General features: G+C 44.9%; 1 protein-coding gene across 2 annotated transcripts in view; it reads right to left on the reverse strand.

Moving 5' to 3' along the window:
• The window catches only part of ELOVL6 (ELOVL fatty acid elongase 6), a 73679-nt gene extending 53976 nt beyond the window's left edge, over positions 1 to 19703 (reverse strand). For both annotated transcript variants that reach the window (XM_054066036.1, XM_054066034.1), the window contains exon 1: positions 19410 to 19703. In XM_054066036.1, the coding sequence (XP_053922011.1) occupies positions 19410 to 19498 (89 nt within the window). In that variant the 5' untranslated portion in view covers positions 19499 to 19703. The remainder of the gene's footprint in view (positions 1 to 19409) is intronic.
• Between the last annotated feature and the right edge of the window lie 339 nt (positions 19704 to 20042).

Raw genomic sequence — 20042 nt, forward strand, 5'->3', positions numbered from 1 at the left:
TCATGATCTGAAAAAGGCGAGGAGCAAGCCAAGGAATTCATACTCATGGAGCACTGACACCAGGAACCAAAGGCTCCATCTTTGGTTAGACAGGTTTCATCATACACGCCTTAACCACTGTATTTAACCAGGGAAAACGTTGTAGCCCTTCATGAATTAATAAACTGCAAGGAAGAATTTAGAGGTATACTAATTATGCTATATTTGTATAAAAAGAAAATTGTGTTACTATCTGCAGAAGAACAAGTTCAGTACAACTTCTGCAAACTGCACAAATCTGATGAAATATACCTGAAATCGTGCTTCCACTTGGTGCAGAAGTATTTTTGTCACAGTTGGGAAAGAGTTAATGAACAAAATGTCATGTACAACTACCTGCAATATGACTGCAGTGCATCTGTGGTGTATCCGTATCAGCACCTCTTTAGACTCAAGCAGATTTAAACAGAGACTGAGATGTATTTACTCATAAATCAGTCAAATATTTAAATCCCAGGATTTGCACACATTATCTCCAGTTATTAGCTGATGAAAGCTGATCCAAGGAAGGTCACCAGGCATTTAGTGCCAATATACACTTAAGAAAACAAGAGGCAGGAAAACCTGACAAAATATTTAGGAAAACTGGATAAGGATTATCTCTGCAAGAGAACTGAGTCTTTATATGGCTTTGAATCTCTTCTCTTTTTAAGTTACCATTTTTTTATGGCTGCTCATGGTAAAGAACAAAACTTGTCCTATGGCATTAGTGGAAACTTTGCTTTAGCAAAGCATGGCAGGACTAGGTCTGCTTCTTGAAATACAAGAGCAAAAACCTTGCAGCCACAGGCAGAGACTTAAAAGCTCCTGTTGTACATTTCTGATACCAATCATAAAAACTATCCCTCCAAAGAGGTGGACAGTCAATTGGAAGATGCTCTCTGGTTGTTTAGCTGCAGTGATAGACCTGTGATTCTGAATAAGCCAGGAAATCATGAATAATCTTTACTTCAAAGATGAAACACTGATTCTATTTTTTTAAGTAAAGCAGATATATGTGTAATATGCATTTAGTTTAAAACCTGACTTACAAGATCAAAATGCCTGAATCCTGGCGTACCACCAAATCCTACCTAGATTAATTTTTAATCACTGCAAATCAGGATAGGAACTGTCACCTAGTAGAGGGCAGATTAAATGTTAATATAGACCAGAAACTTTGAAACTTAAAATTGAATTGCTGGAGTAGCACTTTTATGCCAAAAGAAGATGTTCAAACAATACAGAGGAAAAAGTGACGGCTGATATTTATTCAGTTGTGCCATAACTAGCAGATGTTCCTCCCTGGGAATCTGAAGAGGGCAGGATGCATCCTAAGCTAAGCCTCATTTCTGTGAACAAGGTTGCATGGTCTATTGAGCAGCTTCTCAGATCTCCTTGGCTGGTATAATGTTTTATGCCTCATTTGAGACAAATCAAATCTGCTTCTCTTTCTCTCCATCAGCCTTCCACCCAATGCCTCCGCCTGGCAGACAAACATAGGCATCCTTTATCAAAGTCAGCCAGTGATGCTGCTTACAACTACGGCATCAAGCTCCCTCCTGCAGGTGGTTTTAAATTTTAGTGTAAATGCAGAGCTGAAGCCTACTTGGTTAACAACAGCAGAAAGAAATTCATCCGAGTACCTGGGAAATACAAGTACTCTTTCAGAGAGCTGCCAGTTCTGAAGCTTTAAAAAATATCAGCATACTACATAGGCCACTAAGTAGTACTGGATTAAACACAAATGCTAACAGTCTTCTAAAGCCATTAAAATTAGCAACTTAGGCTTAATAACCTCTAACTGTATTAAGATGTCTCAACATGCTTGTAAAACATGCAGCTGGAAAATCTGGCTTAACTATCTATGCAACTAATATATGGATATTTCACTGATTCTGCCCACAGTCCAAAGTGTCTTCCAGAGATAAAAATCTCTTCCCTCATCTTAAACAATAAACCAAGTGGCTGGCTTTGGGCTGGAGAAGGGAGGATACGGCACAAAGCTGTAGTGCCAGCAGTTCAGGGGCCAAACAGGGCAGGAGTAGGCTTACAGTTTCCAGCCCACAAGGGTACGATAGCAAGGCAGCAAAGCTCCTCCTCTTCCTTAACTCTCTAAAACAGGGGATACGCAAGTTGGATGGCATAGCCCTGGTTTCCATTTTAAATGCTGCACCGAAGGAGCAATTCATCCCAGAAATTCATTATGCAGTTTCACAACGGAACATAAAACTGTTAATGGGAGCAGGTGCTGCAGTCTGGAGGTGGAGGAGAGTTCATCTGCTACAGTGCCACTGTCCTGTGACAGAGTGCCATGCTGAAGAAAAAGCTTATTACTGACCTTACGTGAGCAGATCTAAGCAGAGCAGTTCTCAACAGAGTACATGCTACCATTTACTGCTAAAGGTATCTTTTTTAAAAAGCTCTCATATTACTGTCTGTTCTGGGTCTGGTTTCTGTTTACTTGGGAAAAATAAATCTAAATTTATGATTTACAAATAGATGACATCAGATGCTCTTTGACAGTAAATATAACAGAAATTCAGAGGAATCTGGGACAGAGAAGATTGATTAATTTGATGGAAAACAATAGCACTGCTTATCATTTAGTCCTCACTGCATAGGTCCAAGGTGCCAGGCCCTGCTTTTAAGAATCAGTAAGAAGAAGTGGGGAGAGTAGAAGCACACACGCTCCTGGTATTGTTTGCATACATATTTGGTCCAACATGTATTCAGAATCAATGACAAAAATGTAAATTCCAAAGTGAGTAAAGCTGGTCACAAATCCTTACTATTGACACTGAAATGCCTGGAAGATTTTCAGATATTGGTTCAAGAAGATGATGGTCATTTCCACTATGAAGAAACAGCTAAAAGGACAAGACACCAGAGAAGCCGGTATTTTCAAAAGTCACAATCAAAAATGCCAAGATTTTCAAACCTAGAATTTCTGTTAGCAAATGCTGAAACATCACTGTTTTCACTGAAGCTGGAATACTGAAACCTGCAATAAGAAATGCTACAAATACTGTTTAGCCTGAAAAAAAGTAAAAATAAGTTGTGCCTAAAAAAAACCCAGGCAGCCTTTTCCAGGCTGAAGTTCTTTAAAACAAAACTACCATGCCCAGGTGCTCAGAAGGGTGTCTCTGGCTGCTGTTACTGTGCAGAACCAGCACTCAGTGGCTGCAGTTTCAATGTAGGGAGGGTTTCGAAGGCACTATCAGTGCTGGGCTCTGCTTGGTGACACAGGGCAGTGCCACCTGTCTGCTCCCAGTTGGAGCAGAAACTGATGAGCAGGAAAAGGCACAGAGGGAAAAAAAGCATGCTTCATTCACAGAAATGCTGCTGCAAGGTGATGCTGTGTTGTATGATCTCCTGCAAATGCACACACAAAGCTCTTTGAACCATACAGGAAGATGATGTCTGCTGATTAGTTCCCTGGTAATTGGCCATGCAACGCCAATCCTTGCATAAGGATTGCTGGGAAAACATTTGCTATCATCCAATTAAAAAAAGAGAAAAGAATGTTATGTGATGGCAACTTAATGAGATGGGCTTCAAACTAGCCCTAAGCAAGCTGGACAAGAGAAATAAATGGTGATCTGTTCAGAAGAGATTGAAAAGTCAAGATAGTTGCAAACATCTGGGATATCCATAGACAAAATTTAGGAGCCTGGACTGTAAAGGGAAAAAACACGGAGACGCAATTGTCCTTGTGTACTAACCCCCATCCTCAAACATTTTAGGAGTGCTGCTTAAGAGCCGAGTACCATTGATATTTGGGAAGACATGCAGGAAATGAGCCATACCTCCACAAGTACACAGGCACTGCATATCAAGAACAGACAACCTATGAAGTGGCAAGAGACACAACACTTAGTGGCTCTGGGAGAATGATCAAAGTCAGAAAACAAGCTGGGCTGTGAGGCCACAGGGCTGCTGCAGCTCACCTGGAGAGAAGGAGCCAGATGAAGCCCTCCCAGGAGCACCCTAGGACCAGGGCAGGTGGTATGTAGGGTCTTTGATCACTCACATGTCTGCTGGAAAAGCAGGACAGAGAGACTCTGGCAGTTCTGCTGTGATTCTCAGCAAAGCTTTGTATGGCTGCCACTCCGAAAGTGCTTTCAGACACAGGCTGCCTGTGTTGGTGTCTCCTACAGGTGAAAGCACAAGGCTGAATTTAAATCAATCAGTCAAAATACCGTAGAGGAGCAGGACAGTATGACCAAATGCATCTGGTGTTGTGAAGTTACAGACAGTGATGAAGGGGAGGGCACTGCCCCGAGAGCAGCATTTCACAGCCCTCCCTCTGTCCCCTCCTCCCTCCCTCATACATAGGGGGCATTCAGGCCCTTGTATTTTGTTGCTATTATTCACTTGATGGTGAATTATATTAATGTTTGTATCCAAATGTAGATACCTCCCACCACCACAGAAGCCAAACACAAACACATTGATTATAGTGTGTCTGGTGCACAGCCCTAGTAACAGAGATAAAAATCAACGCATCCAGGGAACAAGAAAAAGGCAGTACATGAGTGAGTCAGCAAATGTAAGCAATATATTAGTCAGGCGAGCATTTTTTGAATGCAGTGAGGTTGTTCATGCTGCAGACAAAGTCACATCCCCGCGGAACTGGACAACACACCATCTGGTTGCAAGGACCCCCCCTCCCTTTTGCAAGAGGCATTTTCATACTGCTTTGGGGAAGGTTTTAATGAAGATTTCTTCCATTGCCGTCCCCTTAAGTCTGGGAAAAGATTTGTGCCATGTTTAGAAAGACAGAGACGTGAGTGTGGAAATCTGGTAAAGCAGAGGACACGGGCCATGCTGCTGTCAGGTGTCATGATAAAGGCTGCAGTTTTTCAGGATTAGACCAGTCACTTTGCAGGCCATGAAATGCTCCACCGAACCTGTTTACAAATTAGCCTGTGGTCTGGCTCATTCTCCTGCCAGCCAGCATTTCTCTGCAAAAGAAGTGACTTACCAGTGCCCCAAGTACCACTGCAGTGTGCCCTTATTGGCAGGGACATGTCTGCAAATGGACATTGGACAGCAGGTCCGAACCTCTCCTCTCTCGAGTCACACAAATCACGATCAACTACACTGAGCTCAAGGGACAGCTGCAGAAAGCAATGAGGGGAGGAAGAACAATCAAGTCATGAGGCCAGGAATTTTACAGAAGTAACCAGATCTCAAGTCATCAGCAAACTTGTTTGTCTTTTTTTTTTTTTATCTAAATCCTTGTTTTCTTTGAGAATGCACACTCTAACTAACTCATATGTTCATACACTCTGGTGCCCTGTAGAGGATATTTGCTTTTGTAAATAATATTTATAGCACAAGAGCTATTTAATACCTGCTTAACATATATCTATAACCTTGAAAAAGTGTCTCCTATGAGTCAACACATTCTGACTCGAACTAACATTTCTTTCCCATTTCTGTTCCGTAATGATTTCTCCAGCATACGGCCACTACCTCAGACCATGGCAGAAAGCAGTCTAAGACCCTGCTCACATTAACTGGTTCAACACTGGAAACAGGTAGTTTTATTCTATAAGAGGACCACTTGCACAGGGAGGATTGCATGTAAGCCAGTCTCTGGGAAACATGCCCTTTTTGCTTTAATCTTTATGCCTTCTAGTGACCCCCCCATATATTACCATTTACTCCATAGTCATATCCTGTATTTACATCCTCTTCATTGGTATTACTGCAGGAAGCCTGCAGGATGGTAGCTTATTCTGCTTTCAGAGCACTCATATCTCTGTCTGAATCAAAGCTACAGCTAACACCAGAGCCACCTCATGAACTCATGCACAAAAATTTACATTTAAGTCACAGGCATGTCTTCCACTGATTTGGACAAATCCCAGACACCAATTTTAATAGTGAAGGTCCTTGAAAGTCTGTAGTTCCCCAGATGGGTGCCTTACCCATTCTTTGAATGAAGCAGGTTGAGCAGGATAGCCTAGGGTTCAGATCGCAGGGTTTTATCAAAGCAGACTGTGAGATACATTTAGAGAAGAATGTTTGTTTAATTCACAACTTAAGAGTATTTGTTCCTGCTCATGGGTGACAGGGAGGCTGTTCCCGTTGTCTCACAGGCTCACTGATATTCAAAGGGCTGACTTTTATCCAGTAGCCAGGGAAAACACATGACGGTACCAATTTTATGTCTGAGGTGCTCTGGCTTACTGTACATGTGATGGAAGGCTCTCAAAAGTGCTGGGAATCAGTCTTACTTTCTTTTAAGTTGTATAGGACTTGAGAGCTGAGAGACCTCAGCTGATAGTAGAAATAGTTATCCTAACCTGTTGAGACTTCCATACGATCATTTTGGGCAGCTCTCAGAGCATCCCCTGTAGATGCGCAGAACCACCACTTTCAAGGTGCCCCTCTCTGTTGTTACAAATATTATGTTATATAGCTTTGTGTCATTCATCATAGCTTCTAACTCACCATGATTATGACTGTGGGACCTGCCATTAACAAAAAGATACTAAAATACCATAACTCTCCATAGTAATACAACGAACACTTACTTTGCATGCCTACCCCGAAGCCACTGGTGTTTCATTAGGGAAGATGCTCTGTGACACCACAACATCTGCAGTCAGGGGGACAGCTAAGGCAAGAAGAGCATTTGGAAAGCCCAAGGTCAAAACCTGTGTTCCCAGCTTTAAAACAAATACACAATAGATGCAAACAGATCCTTTTTTGTCATCCTGGTCCATTTTTCTTCCTGATCAAGGGCATGCCACTACAGAAAGCAGAGGAAGGAGCTCTGTTCCTTCACCACACAGTAAAAAGCTATGGTATCTCTTACAATTACCATTTCTCACTAATCTCTGGATTGCCCGTATTATCTGCTTGGTGTGCATATTTTCCCAAATGTATACACAATCTCTTTTCTCTTTATATTCTTCTAGCAACTTTTCCAATTATTCCATTCACAGTAATGACCATTTCAAAATATGTGAACTGTCATAATCATTTTACATACCAGATGCTACATTACATTAGCCAAACACATTCAAGTTCAGGAACTAAATCTCTTACATTGAAGCCAACAGAAGTTTTACTGTAGACACTATTTAGGATTTTTCCAGCTAAAGACTAGAAAGTGGCTTTTAAAAGAGAAGCCTCATTTATAGCAGGGTATTATGAGGAATGAGGCAAGCTCTAAGTAAACACTCCTCTTCTTTTGTTACTGACCTATTCCAGAAATCAAGGATCAGGCACCTCCATCAGCAGGCAGCAGCAGGACTACCTCAGTGCAGTACTTTTTCTGTTTATCTGGAGATAGCTCAGGGCCAGACCTGTGCTGCCCAGCTCCATCAGCCCAGCACCAAAACACACGCCAGCTGTTTCCCAGTGTGCAGGCTGTTTTACACAAGCATACAGCGCTTCCCCAGCCACCCACACCGCCAGCTTGACTGCTCCTAAATGGGAAAAAGATATATAGAAAACAAAACAGGGAGGGGGAAAGGGTGATAAAAAGTCAGAGATAACTGGAAAAAGAAGAAATTGTGTAGTGGAGGGAGAAAGGAAGGAGGACAGTTGGAAATAACTATTATCCAGCTAGCTCCCTGGAGTCTCTCTACATTCGGAGCAGAGAAGGGAGTTGTTTTAGGATGCAACTTCTCTCTCTCAGCTCCCTCTTTCAGGATGATATGACTCAGGCACCTTACAGAGCAGGCATCTACGCGTGGTCAGACAAATCCCATCACCAATGCCTGCAGGGCACTCAAAGGACTGAGTGAGTAAACAATAATATTAACTGTCTGTAATTACCAAATACCAGGAGACCGGACATGCAAACCTACCAAGCAGGATCAAAAGACATACATGGAGAAATCTGGGAAAGGCATGCACTGTAACTACCATCTTTATACAAGAGTACGATTACACAAGCACCACCTCTAATGAACATCTAGGACCAGGTTTTCAAAATGCTTCTTCCACTAAAACATTCTATTTCATTTCCTAACAAACTTGAGAATCCTGGATACAACAGCCTTGTGACAGTCTGGCTCATAGTGGTGCAATAGGAATACCTCATGTTGATCCTATCTTACAAACTACATTTTGACATTTGACCATGATGTAAGCACTGATGTAGTAGGAGAGCTCTTGGAAAATGCAAGAAAGCTTATGGGAAATTGTTAAAAATTAAAAAAATACATTTCAGATGTGAAATAAGAAGTCTATGAACAAGGACGCATTAACTGAGGATTCCATTTAGTGCTATAACAGAATTTTTACCCAGTGTTTGGCTGTCTGGAGCCATCATCCCTCTTCTGGGACAGACGCAAAACTCCCCACGGAGTCACAGGGACAGTGGCAATGGAGCTGTTCAGATCCAGTGCTTATAGTTCAAGCAATAATTTATCTAAAACTTTAACAAAATAAGAATGAATTTTGTCTTCCTGGGGTACTATTAGTCTTGAAATAAACACACAAGCTGTTAGGGGGAAGGCAGAGTTTTCATAGCACTCATGCACAGTGCCTTGCATCAGACACCCCAAAATGCTGCAGTATGTAGGCCTGCTGGGCATTTTCAGCATGAACTGCCAATCCAAATAAGATTTTAAAATAATGGATTTAACTTCATACTATTTACAGGGTTCTCAAACAACAAACAATGATTTAACAAAATAAACTGATGGTCTGTGTACACAGAGGCAATCCAAAAGGGAACGTCACTCCCCGACAGTTCTGGCGTGACTGGTAACAAAAATGGTATTTTCTTCATCAGGCATGTGATCAAAAAAAAAGGTTTTTAACCACACAGAGTGATCAGGTCAGATCAAAGGCTGAACTAGATCATTGTCTTATTTCAGGCAGTGGCCAACATCGATATCTTAGAAAAAAGATGTAATGTGGGAATGCCCTCACAAAATAATCAAAAAACATTACACATCTAGAAATACTTCTGCCCGTTAAACAACCTGTTTCACCAGGGGTCTGCAATCAATGCCGCGCATTCTTCCCAGCAGTTCCACTTAGCACTTCCTCACAGCTTCTACTTTTACCTTGGCGATTTGATGAAATCACCAGCAGGTTTTGCTGGGTTTCAGACAGTTGCCCATAAGCATGGAAATGCCCACACACAAGGGCCACATCCCTGTCCACACCCGGGGGGGGGCCAGCAAGCCCCCCTCATGATGAGACCTTGAGGTCTAACATGGGCCAGGGCGGCCACCAGCCCAGAGCTACTATGTCAATGCAGTAAGTGTCCTTGTGAAAGTGAAGGAAGCTAATGAAGACAAAGAGGATCTAGACATCATCGCTGTAGACAAAATAGCTTGGAGTTTTATGCTTGGCTGTCGAGACACAGAGGATGAAGAAACAAGAAGTAAGGAACTGAAATGTAAGATGTCCACAGAATTTCCTGCTAATAACCAATGCCTCTCTCGGTTGTGACCTGCAAAGATATGGAACAGGAGTTGACAGTCAGCCCCTCTGGGGAGAACAAAAAGGAAGAAAACCCAGGACTTTCAGCTGCCTTTAGTTTTTGTATGTTGGAAACCACAGAATTCCCATTGATATTTACAGAAGAAATGCATTCAGCAGAAGCATAAAAGGAGACCTAAAGGTAAAAGGGAAATTACACAATCAAAAAAAAAAGACTTTGTAAAGATTTGTTAATAAACCCACTGTCTGAATGAGACAGTGCAACAACTTTGACATTCTGATTGGTTTATACTTAGGGGATTTTACTATCATCTTAAGTACTCCTTAATGGTTCTAAATTAAAAAAAAAAAAAAGAAAATATTATAAAAAAAAGAAACAGAACGCCAGACAACTTGATTTGCCAGAACATCAGACTTCTCAATAACACTATTTTGGTGTTTTTACTGAGATGAACTTGTCCCCTTGTTTCTTCCTCTTAAAATGTTAATTGGTACTCCCTGGGATTGCTCTTTTAAGGTTTATTTGCACTATTGATGGCTCAAGACATATTTGCCCTTAACAATGCTTTTGACTGGCCTTAAGTTTTACATCCAGGGGTAATTGAGACCGTCAGATCTCAAAACGAACACATTCAGTTTAAGGAGCTCATAATCATGGACAATGTCTGATTCATTTTTCACTTAGTTTGCAGGTTTCAAATGCTAAAACTAATTACCACCAATTTAAAAAAATTCAGTTTAAAAGTTATCATGAGAAGATGTTGAATAGTCTGAATTTTTATTGGACTATTTAAAGGACAGTTCCTTTCATAAATTTTCAAAGAAGGTCTGGACTTTTGCAGTTTAATCCCATGACACCAACAATAAACTGCCTTGCCTTTGATATTACAGCAGCTCTTCTTACTTCTAGGTTACCACAATCAGGGAGACAAACTTTGCCCCACACCCCCAGCGAGAATACAGTATTCTTCAGTGCTAGCACAAGTAGGAAGCTGCACAGTAATACTGTAAGACTAGTATTTTTTCTGTACTGTTTTAATGCAGTTACTTCTACGGGTCTTACCACCACAGGACCACCTTTGCAACACAGTAAAAAAAAAAAAATTTGCATATCCCCAGAAAGGAATTGTTCCCCATTTTACAGTTGAGGAACTGAGTCACAAAGAGCAGTTTTCAGAGATGACACAGGGCCCCAATTTCCATTAAAACTGTGGGACTTGAGGACTTTCTGAAGAACTGTGCCTGACTGACTGATACCTGACTTGTACAAGGTGGCTATGGCTGCATTCAGTTTCAAGTCAGCCTCCCCACATCCTCAGAGATATGTTGATCATAATTCTACTGCTTGCTGTGCAATGCATAAACCACTCTGCAAAGTCCCAAGTTCCCTGGCCTGAGGTAAACTTGCATTGCCCTCTCTTCTTCTCCACTCCAGCAATTCTTACAGAAGAATTCTTCCACGTTGCTCCTTTTTCATAAGTAAGAGTTGTGGCAATCAAAGGGTAAGATGTCCTCACAAAAGTCAACAAGATGTCCAATTGAAGGTTCACTGTGGAGCACATAGTGCACAGCACACAATGAAAGGCAATACCAGGCACTGTTGCTACTCTGGATCTGAATGCAATAATAATCACATTGGCAAATCCTGCATACAAAGCAACATAATTTTCTCCTTGAATTAGCCTGGGTGCAACCAGAGCCGTGCTGTTTCCTACTCTGCTGCTGGCTTGCATAATGCTAACCTGGGTGTCCCTGCAGAGCATCACACTGGCTGCACCAGCCTTCCCCAGAAAACCCAGCCCCAGGGAATGTGACGCTGTCACACAAACAGGAACAGCATGGCTTGTGGGAGCAGCAGTTCTGGGACACTTGGCTCAGGGACAGGGCACCACTGTGCTATGCACAGAGTACACGTAAAACCTTCCTACTCCAACCTGAGACAAGGCTCAAGTAGGCTGACAAAAGAGTTGACAAAACAAAGTTGACTACAGCCAACAAAACAAAAAAAAGTATTGGATAGCAGCACACAGGCAACCTGGTTACACAAATAGCTCACATGTCGATATAGTCTGAATCGGTGAGAAGTTCACTTTACATTTAGTCCATGCTAATTTACAAAATAATTACAAAATTTACAAAAATAATTATACGTATGAAAGTCTGCTCATTTCCACTAAAAGAAAAAGCATCTAAACTGTTTCTTGATCAGCTTTTCCAAAGACTGCTTTTATATATATAAGACTTGTCTTGTGCAGTTCCAGTGGATATAGGACAACTCTCCACGGTCAACTGTCTGCAAGACAGGTCTCTGCAGGAAGCCCGAAACCCTAACTGTAAGAACAACCCTAACCCTGCCTGCACAGAGTTGTCCTTGTGGAGAACTGGCCATGTAGAGTTGTCCCACAGAGAGCTGTCTGCCATGGAGAGTTGTCCTTTTCCAGTCCCAGTGGATCCTGTACTACAAAATCATTCTCCATAAACAACAATAAAAGTCAATCCAAAGAAAAGAAACCTCATCTCTGTACCCTCCAACATCTCCGACTCTATACTGACAATGCCTTTGCAGATAAGAGTCAGTGTGCTCCTCGTCAGTCTGTCCTCCCTCCCTGGACACCCAACATACCAGGGGTACCTGCTTGCCAGTGCTTACACAGTCAAGAAGACAGAAATATTACAGCCTTTCCCATACAATTTTTTTCCCCCTTTATATCTCTATATGTCTTGCTAAAGGTAAGCAGAAGAAGAAAAAAATGTACAAAACATTCTTTTATTTCCAATAACAGTATAGATGGCTGTGGAGAATAGACCAACAGCAAATGCAGCGCATAAATCTAAGAGTTAAATACTCACCCAGACCTTTCTCTGCTAAGACCAACAGGAATGTGACCACATTTGACTTTTTAAGGAGCAGTAGATGTACTAGACATGAATGCTCACTGTGTTTTCAGCAGGGGGGTCAGGGAAAAGGCCAGTTATGTTAGGCACTGCAGAAAATGGAGTAATAAAGACCTCTAATCATGCAAGTTACGCACAGTGTTCTCTTGCTTACCCTGAGCACCATTAAAAGGCAACATCTACCAGTACGGAATTTATTAAAAGACTCGGGTTTAACAAATTATTGTAGCCTGCCTATGGTGCTTCTCTTACTGAATTACAGGCGACCAGACTGTGCCAGCATAAGGGAGAAGGAGAATATAGAAGCTGTCTCCATGCAAATTTTATTAACTACTTTTAAAGAAAACATTTTTTAAAGATTTCTAGGTTGCAAGGGACACACACACAGGTGATATCCACATCAGAAAAAACTAACAGGAGGAAAAAATGCACCAGCCTAAATAATGGTGGCTTGTCATCAAGGTATGATTAAATATTGGCAATCAGGAAATGAATGCCACTGTGATGCTTAGAAAGAGCCCGGAAGCATGTGCAACCTGACAGCAAAACAGCCAACAGCAACTCACGTGCCATCGTACAAACCACTGTTTTCTCAACGTGGGGCAATGACCTTGACTAAAGATGTGCTTTGCACTCAGGCTGCCTTCACCCAGGATGCAGAAGAGTCTGTGGAAGTTGATTTCAGGTTGCACTTTTGCCAGAAGTGATCAAGTAGAAACACTACCACATAACAGAAAGGGTATCCACCTCATGCTGCCCCGACAGCCCTAACACCACATCCTTGTGAAGCTACGGCTTGGCAGACTGGAAAGCTAGAGCAACGCCCAGGGTGCCTCCTCCCACTGACTCTGCACGGATTTAACCAGCAAAGGACAAAGGTCGGTCTGTCTGTCTCTGCATGGGTGCCTGTGTTCACAAACTAGAGGTAATAGCCACAGAGGTGAAAATACCATCTTCTGGGAGGAAAATTCCTCATGATTCCACAGGGCTAGGAAGTTGAGTGGAGGAAGGAGATAGCTGGGCACTCTACACCCCAATCCCAGGGGAAATCATCTTCTTCCCATCGCTCCAGTGCGCACCCACAAAAAGCATTCTGAGTCCAGGGGTTTGTGCCACCACTGGGTACTCAGTCAGTGCCTGCACAAACACCCCTGTGCTTTCAAAATGTATGCCCAGTTGAGGATATGAGCTACTTCTTCAAAAGTGCCAAAATAATTCAGCATCCAGCAACTCATCCCAAACCAAAATGCTTCTGAATGTCCATACTAATCCTTTATAATGATGGCAAGCTCCTAAATTACTTGCTCCAGTCTTACAAGTTTATTATTACCACAAGCACAAGGTGTCTCAAGAAGTAGAATAGATGCCTTCACTCTCAGAGGATTAAAAATTAATGAAGCAACATGATGACAGATGTGTTCATGGTCTAGGGATAGGGTAAGCAAAAGGCAAATGTCTATGTTTCAGTTGTAGTCTGAATCTAGAAGACATAGATGTATTTATCAACATGATGACATTTTTGTGCCACCATCTTTTTCTTTCTCCTTTTTTACCCCAAGCGCACATACAGACAGAAAGTACCTGAACTCTGAAAGCATATGTTCTGTTATTCCCTATAGACTCCACCCCTGTATTTGCAAGTTGACAAAAATTCCATGATAGTCCAATACATTGGCCTTTCGCTTAGAAAGGCCTGTGGATTGGAGGAAAAGTCTAATCTCTGCAGCACCAAAGCTGCGATGCACTGGTGGTTCTCACAGCCTTATGGCCAATTTGCACAAGAGCACTGCAAAAAAGCCCCTCTTGGGGATGAAATGTGGAGGGAGGCTAAGTTCTCAGGCTGACTCAGTTTTCTCAAGTAAAACAGACTCTCTGTGGTAAAGAGCAACTCATACATCTTCACTTTGAGTCCTTGTCACGGCACAGAGACAGAAAGGGTGACTGCAGTGTCCCATCCACATCCTTAACTGGCATTTAGCAAGAGCTCAGGGAGAAAAAGAAAAGAATAGAGAGAAGTAATTTACATCAGGTTTTGGCTGCCGTGCACGTATGCCTGGAGAGAAACACTCAGAGCCTCTCACTCTTGATTTCTGCATGAGCTAAGAGTAGCTTAAGTGGATGAGGGAAGCTTGTTCTGCATTTAGGAAACAAACCTGTCTGAGATGACGGTGCTTGTGTGAATTATTAAAAGGCAAGCGCATTTTCAAATCCAAATTAGCTGACCCTCTGTTTTTCCAGATATAGCTCCAGGTTTGACCAGAAAGAGAATCACACCAAAGGATAAATTTCTCTCAGCATTGGCTACACTTTCTGCCTCTCATCACTTAAAAGATTCAGGTAACAAAAGGCTAAAAATAACTTTGTGCACCAGGACTTTTTTTTCAAATTATTTAAAAATCTATACTCATCTGAGATTTGAAAATTTAATTTCAAAGTCCAGTTTGAGTTGGCAGTGCCCTTTAAAGCAAAAAAAAATGCCCAGCTGCCCTTATGCAGTGCCTCTCTCCTTACTGAAAGCTCACTAACGAAAACTGCCACTTTCTGCAGTACAACCCCACAGCATCTTTGGGGAATAACAAGCCCCACTTTCATCCTGCCTGTCCTCCTCTGCTCCAACTTAGCTCCCGCTGTTACCTGCAAGCATGCTGCCGGCTGCCAAGGGTTAAACCCTGGCTTTTCAGGGAGAAAAACAGGAAAGGAAAAAGCCAGGCAAGGAAAAAGAGAGGGGATGGAGGGGAGCCTGCCTTAGGGCGGCAGGGTAGCAGCTAGGGGCAGCGATCGGAGCTCTGCAGCATCCAGCAAAGCAGCAAAGGAAAAGTTTCTGTGATTTTAGGCAAGCCCTCCCGTGACGTCATCTCGCCCAGATAATCTTGGCGCAGTCAGCACAGGCCTCCTGCCTCCCCATTGGTGAGCCCCTCGTCAGCAGACATCTGAAGATAATTATTATTGGCCAGACAATTATAACAGGAACAACTGTCACTTCGTGCTGATGCCCGAACCTGGTGCTCTGCAGCACGATGGAGAAGGACCCCAGCGGTCATTGCTCCATCCATGCATTTCTGTCACTTTTGCTTTCCTAAGCACCAGCCCGTTTTTGCTACTTCACTGACTGCATCTGGGAATCGGAATCCAAGCACTGCAACCCTTTTTGCTGTATGTCTGACTGAAGCGCGAATTTTCTGCAAAAACTGTAATGCATTCATTCACAAGAAATAAAGGACTAGAGCTGCCTTAGTTCTCATGCAGCAGTTAAAGGGGAAAAAAATCTTCTGCAGATTATTTACTTCATCCGTCTGTGAAGAAGTTTGGGAGGAGGCGTTGGGAGAATCGGATTTGAGAAATCATTTTAAGCAATTATTTTAATAAACATTTGACTTAATCCTGATCTTGCTGAAGTCAAGCCTCCCACAGCCTAAGCACAGTAAGATAATTATCTAAAGCTACCTACCCGATGGCACTACACATAGATGTACATCAACAACAACTTTCCCACAACATAAAGCATAAGGAGTTTCATGAGAGTAAATGAACCTGTCTTGAACCTCCTCAAAACCTGTCATCGCTTGTTTAGGGAAGACAACTAATTGGCAGCTCTCACCCTCAGACACCAGCAGGCTGCAGGTCCGCCTTTGCAGCCCACAACCTTCCTCTGCCTTGCTTGTCTTCCTGAAGGATAACCAAGCAGATTGAGGGCTATATACATAAAGTCAAACATTCAGGGAGGCACAAAACCTATCAGCTTAAGTTACAGGAACAGGCTATTCGGTTTTCCTCTGTGTCTAAACAGTAGCCTCTTTACAGTAGCTTCTTTACAGCACTGCTAATCTAGGCCCAGGCTCTAAAGACGTCCCAGCACGATGCACACTGCAGGATGGGCACCTCCCTAATGTGAGACAGGAACACTTGGAATACAGCAAAGAGGACCTCGTTCACTGCCTTTAGACCAATTCACCACCATGCCAGCCTCAGAGGGATGACTTCCAGGGGCAAATGACAGTGAGGAAATAAACCCTAGGATGGGTTTGTGCCAAAGAAAAGCTTGGGCGCCCAGGGAGTGATGGAGTTTGGAGTAGGCTCAGAGGACAGAGGCAAAGGAGGGGCAAGCCTTGGCTGAACAGAACCAGCCACATCATTCCTTGCACCATGATGCATCCAGACCAACCATACCCGTACCTAGGGGTACGCTGCTACCTCTAGGCTTTGTGTTCAAGCTTTTCCAGCTTTAGGCTTGCACAGTTATAATTACAAGGGTTTGTAAGTGCTTTAACCAGTCCAGAATCCAGAAGATATGTAAAGTGGTTCATGTCCTGCCTCAAACTCGGCTACATCTTCATATGCAATCTAGTCAGACTCGAAAGACACTCCTTGAAATCCAAAAGACTTGGGTCAACTATTTACAGCCACTTCTTTCCCTGAATACCCTACAGCGTTTTTGATTTTAGCTCTCTAAGTTATCAAGAAATATTCCTGAGATGAAGTAAAATAAATGCCTCACATATAAAATTTGTTTACCTCTGTGTTAGGCATTGCAATAGTATTGCATAGTAATTTAAATGGCAATTACAGTATAAAATCCAGCCCATCATTCCTGGGGCAAGTCCACTTCAACCATCTTCCTGCCCAAAGAAGGAACAATTGTGTTTATCCCTACAAACTACTACTCAACAACCTCATCTTAGGATGCTCTTAGGTTAATGATGTATACATTAAGGCTACACTTGCAAAGTTGAGAAGCCATGTACTGCCATCGGTGTCTGCATAAGCAAACCCATTGGGTCATCTTGATACAAAGTAGAAAAGCCTTCTTGTAGCCCTTAGCTGCTGTATTTTACCAGTTAAGCATCCAAGCAAAATTCAAGTACTGGAACATGACCTGTTTCATTAAGTGAGTGAATTTCCTGAAGATAAAAACGCACAATTTAACCTGAAACTCAGAACAATCTTCAGCGGCATTTTCAGGAAAAGCTTGTCATGACAGAGACCTCAGCGGGCACAGCTCCATTTCATTTTCAGAAATATTCCCAGGCCACAAGCACACTGCTCTCCTCCTTTGCTTTCATATGAATCAGTTCCCTTAGAGAAGGTGAAACTAGACCGATATGTATATGCGCAAAGACCAACATCTTTTAGCTATGCAGCAGCAGTGTAGAACTGACAGTCTCCTCCTTTGAACCTGGAACGTGGGAGCCTGGCATTACAGGAGTCCCAGCTGGAGACCTCTGCAGCTCATGAGACTGCCAGGGAGATTTTAGTAACACTGCCTAGTATTTATACAGTACCTGACATCTTCGAGGCACTTGGCAAAGACTACCTAAGTCACAGTACCCCATAAGGGCATTTCAGAATTATTACCCCTCACCCCCCCAGTCTTTCTCTGCTGGGGAGACTGAGGCCTAGGAGAAATTATGTAATGTTCCCAAGGTCACATCACGAAGTACAGGAAAGTCAAGAAGACCACACAGGAGACCTGGTTCCTAGTCATGTTCTTTGGTTACTTGCATCTTTCTTTGGTTATTTGGCTATTACATATGCTAAGGTGCCACCTCTACATTCTCTTTTACCAGTTTGTCCTATTCTGATGCCAATTTTCTTCTGGAACATGGACAAAATGGGAAGCATTCAATACTCCCAGCCCAAGAATATCTACGTGGTCTCCTCCTGTAACATGAGTGACACTAGCTAGTGTGGTCACCTACAGGAGAACAGAGGGAGACCTACGTACACTTAAATAGTCACTTAGCACTGTCTTTATAAGTCCCCAGATGGGTCACTGAAGGATTCCAGCAAGTCTCTTGGCTGAGATCCACCTACAATCTGGGATCATTCTGCCTTGCAAATGCAAGCACCAAAGCTTGGACCACGAGACAGTCCTGTCCTGCCATCGTCATGTGAAGGTGGCATGGAGAAGGTCCTCACTTGGGAGATACAAGGATGAGGGAGCCCAAGAGGGCAGAGGAAGGGCACACACGCAATGGGATAATCAGAGGCAAGCTGGGGAGAAAGACTATGAGAGCAGCAGAAGGGGCAAGACTGAGCATCGGGCAAGAGTGGCTGGGGCTGCCATCATCATGTGAAGGTGGCACAGGGAGGGTTCTCACTTTGGAGATAGAGGGAAGGGGGAGCCCAAGAGACCAGGCAGCATTGCTGAGGAAAGGCACACGAGCAGTGAGGCCAAGCTGGGGAGAAAGACCATGAGAGCGGCAAAAGGGGCAAGACTGGACACTGGGCAGGGGTGCCTGGGGATGGTGCAGCAGAGAAGCAGAGGTGAACATGGGCAAGGCGTGAACACAAGGTCCATGCAGATGGATGAGGCCAGGACAAAGACTGTGACAAAGGTGGTGGGCAAGCACGATGGAGAGGGGGATCCTGGCTCCGAGGGCATCCCAGATTACCCTGTGAAGAGGGAGCAGGGGTAGCTGCACTCTGTCCTCCACACTGACAGCCGGAGCCCGGGGAGAGGTGTGCTTCGAGCGCAGGGACAGGGATGACTCCGGCCGGGGACCAGGGATGCGCGGCCCCCCTTCTCGCCGCACACGCCGGGAAAGTTAATAACAGCGCGGCTGCAAACGAAGTTTCATTAGGAACAGAGGGAGCGGAGCGGGGAGGAAAAGGGGGAGCGCGGGCACACGCGCGAGCTGTCCGAGGAGCGGGAGGGCAGGGCCGGGGCAGAGCCGAGCACGTGTGCGGCTCGCAGGGGGCAGCGGCGCGGCGGGAGGGCAGGCGGGGGGCTCGGGACCCGCTCCGCGCCGCCGGGATGTCCCGGCCTTGCGTAACGCGGCGGGGCGCGCAGGTAGCGCCGGCGGCAGCGCCCGTGTGCCTGTGCACGGCGGAGCAGAGCCGGGCTGCAAAGAACCGAGCCGAGCCGGGCTGCGCCGAGCCGAGCCGGGCTGCACAGAGCCGGGCTGCAAAGAACCGAGCCGAGCCGGGCTGCACAGAGCCGGGCTGCACAGAGCAGGGCTGCAAAGAACCGAGCCGAGCCGGGCTGCACAGAGCAGGGCTGCACCGAGCCGCGCCGAGCCGGGCTGCACACCCGGATGGGCTCAGTGCCCCCTCGGGCGGGCGGCGGCACTCACCAGTTCTCCTGCATCCACTGGATGGCCGCATGCTCGTTGAACTGCTTCTCGAATTCGTATTCCTGCAAAGTCAACACTGACATGTTCATTGGCCCGGTGGCCGCGGAGCCGCTCCCCGCGCCGCGATGCTGCCTGCCGCCGCCTCGGGAGCCGGGCCCCTGCGCGCTCGGAGAGCCCCCGCCTGTGGCCTCAGCGGTACCCCGGGGTGAGCATAGCTCCGCTCCCCTCCGCGCCTCGCCTCCCGGGCCCGCCGGTCTCCTCCTCTTCTGCAGCCGCCGCGCAGCGCCCGGGGGCGGCGCGGTCTTAGTGCCCGCCCGCCCGCCCGGCGTCGCCGCCCGGGACGCCCGCCGCCTCCCGCCACCGCCCCTCGCACACGCCCCGCGCCGCGCCCTGGAGCGGAGGGACCGCTTCCCTCGGGCCGTCAAAAATCGCGGCGAAAATTGGAAGCCCCCTCCCTTGTGTTGAATTGGTACCGCAGCGCCCTGCAGGCCCCTCCCCGCCGCCCGGGGCAGAAAGAGCAGGAGCTGAGGTTCCCCAACGTAAGAAGGATATGGAGCTGTTAGAACGGGTCTAGAGGAGGGCCACGAAGATGATCCCAGGGATGGAGCATCTCTGCTATGAGGACAGGCTGGG

Source organism: Cuculus canorus, chromosome 4, assembly GCF_017976375.1.
Source record: "Cuculus canorus isolate bCucCan1 chromosome 4, bCucCan1.pri, whole genome shotgun sequence".
Classification (NCBI taxonomy): domain Eukaryota; kingdom Metazoa; phylum Chordata; class Aves; order Cuculiformes; family Cuculidae; genus Cuculus; species Cuculus canorus.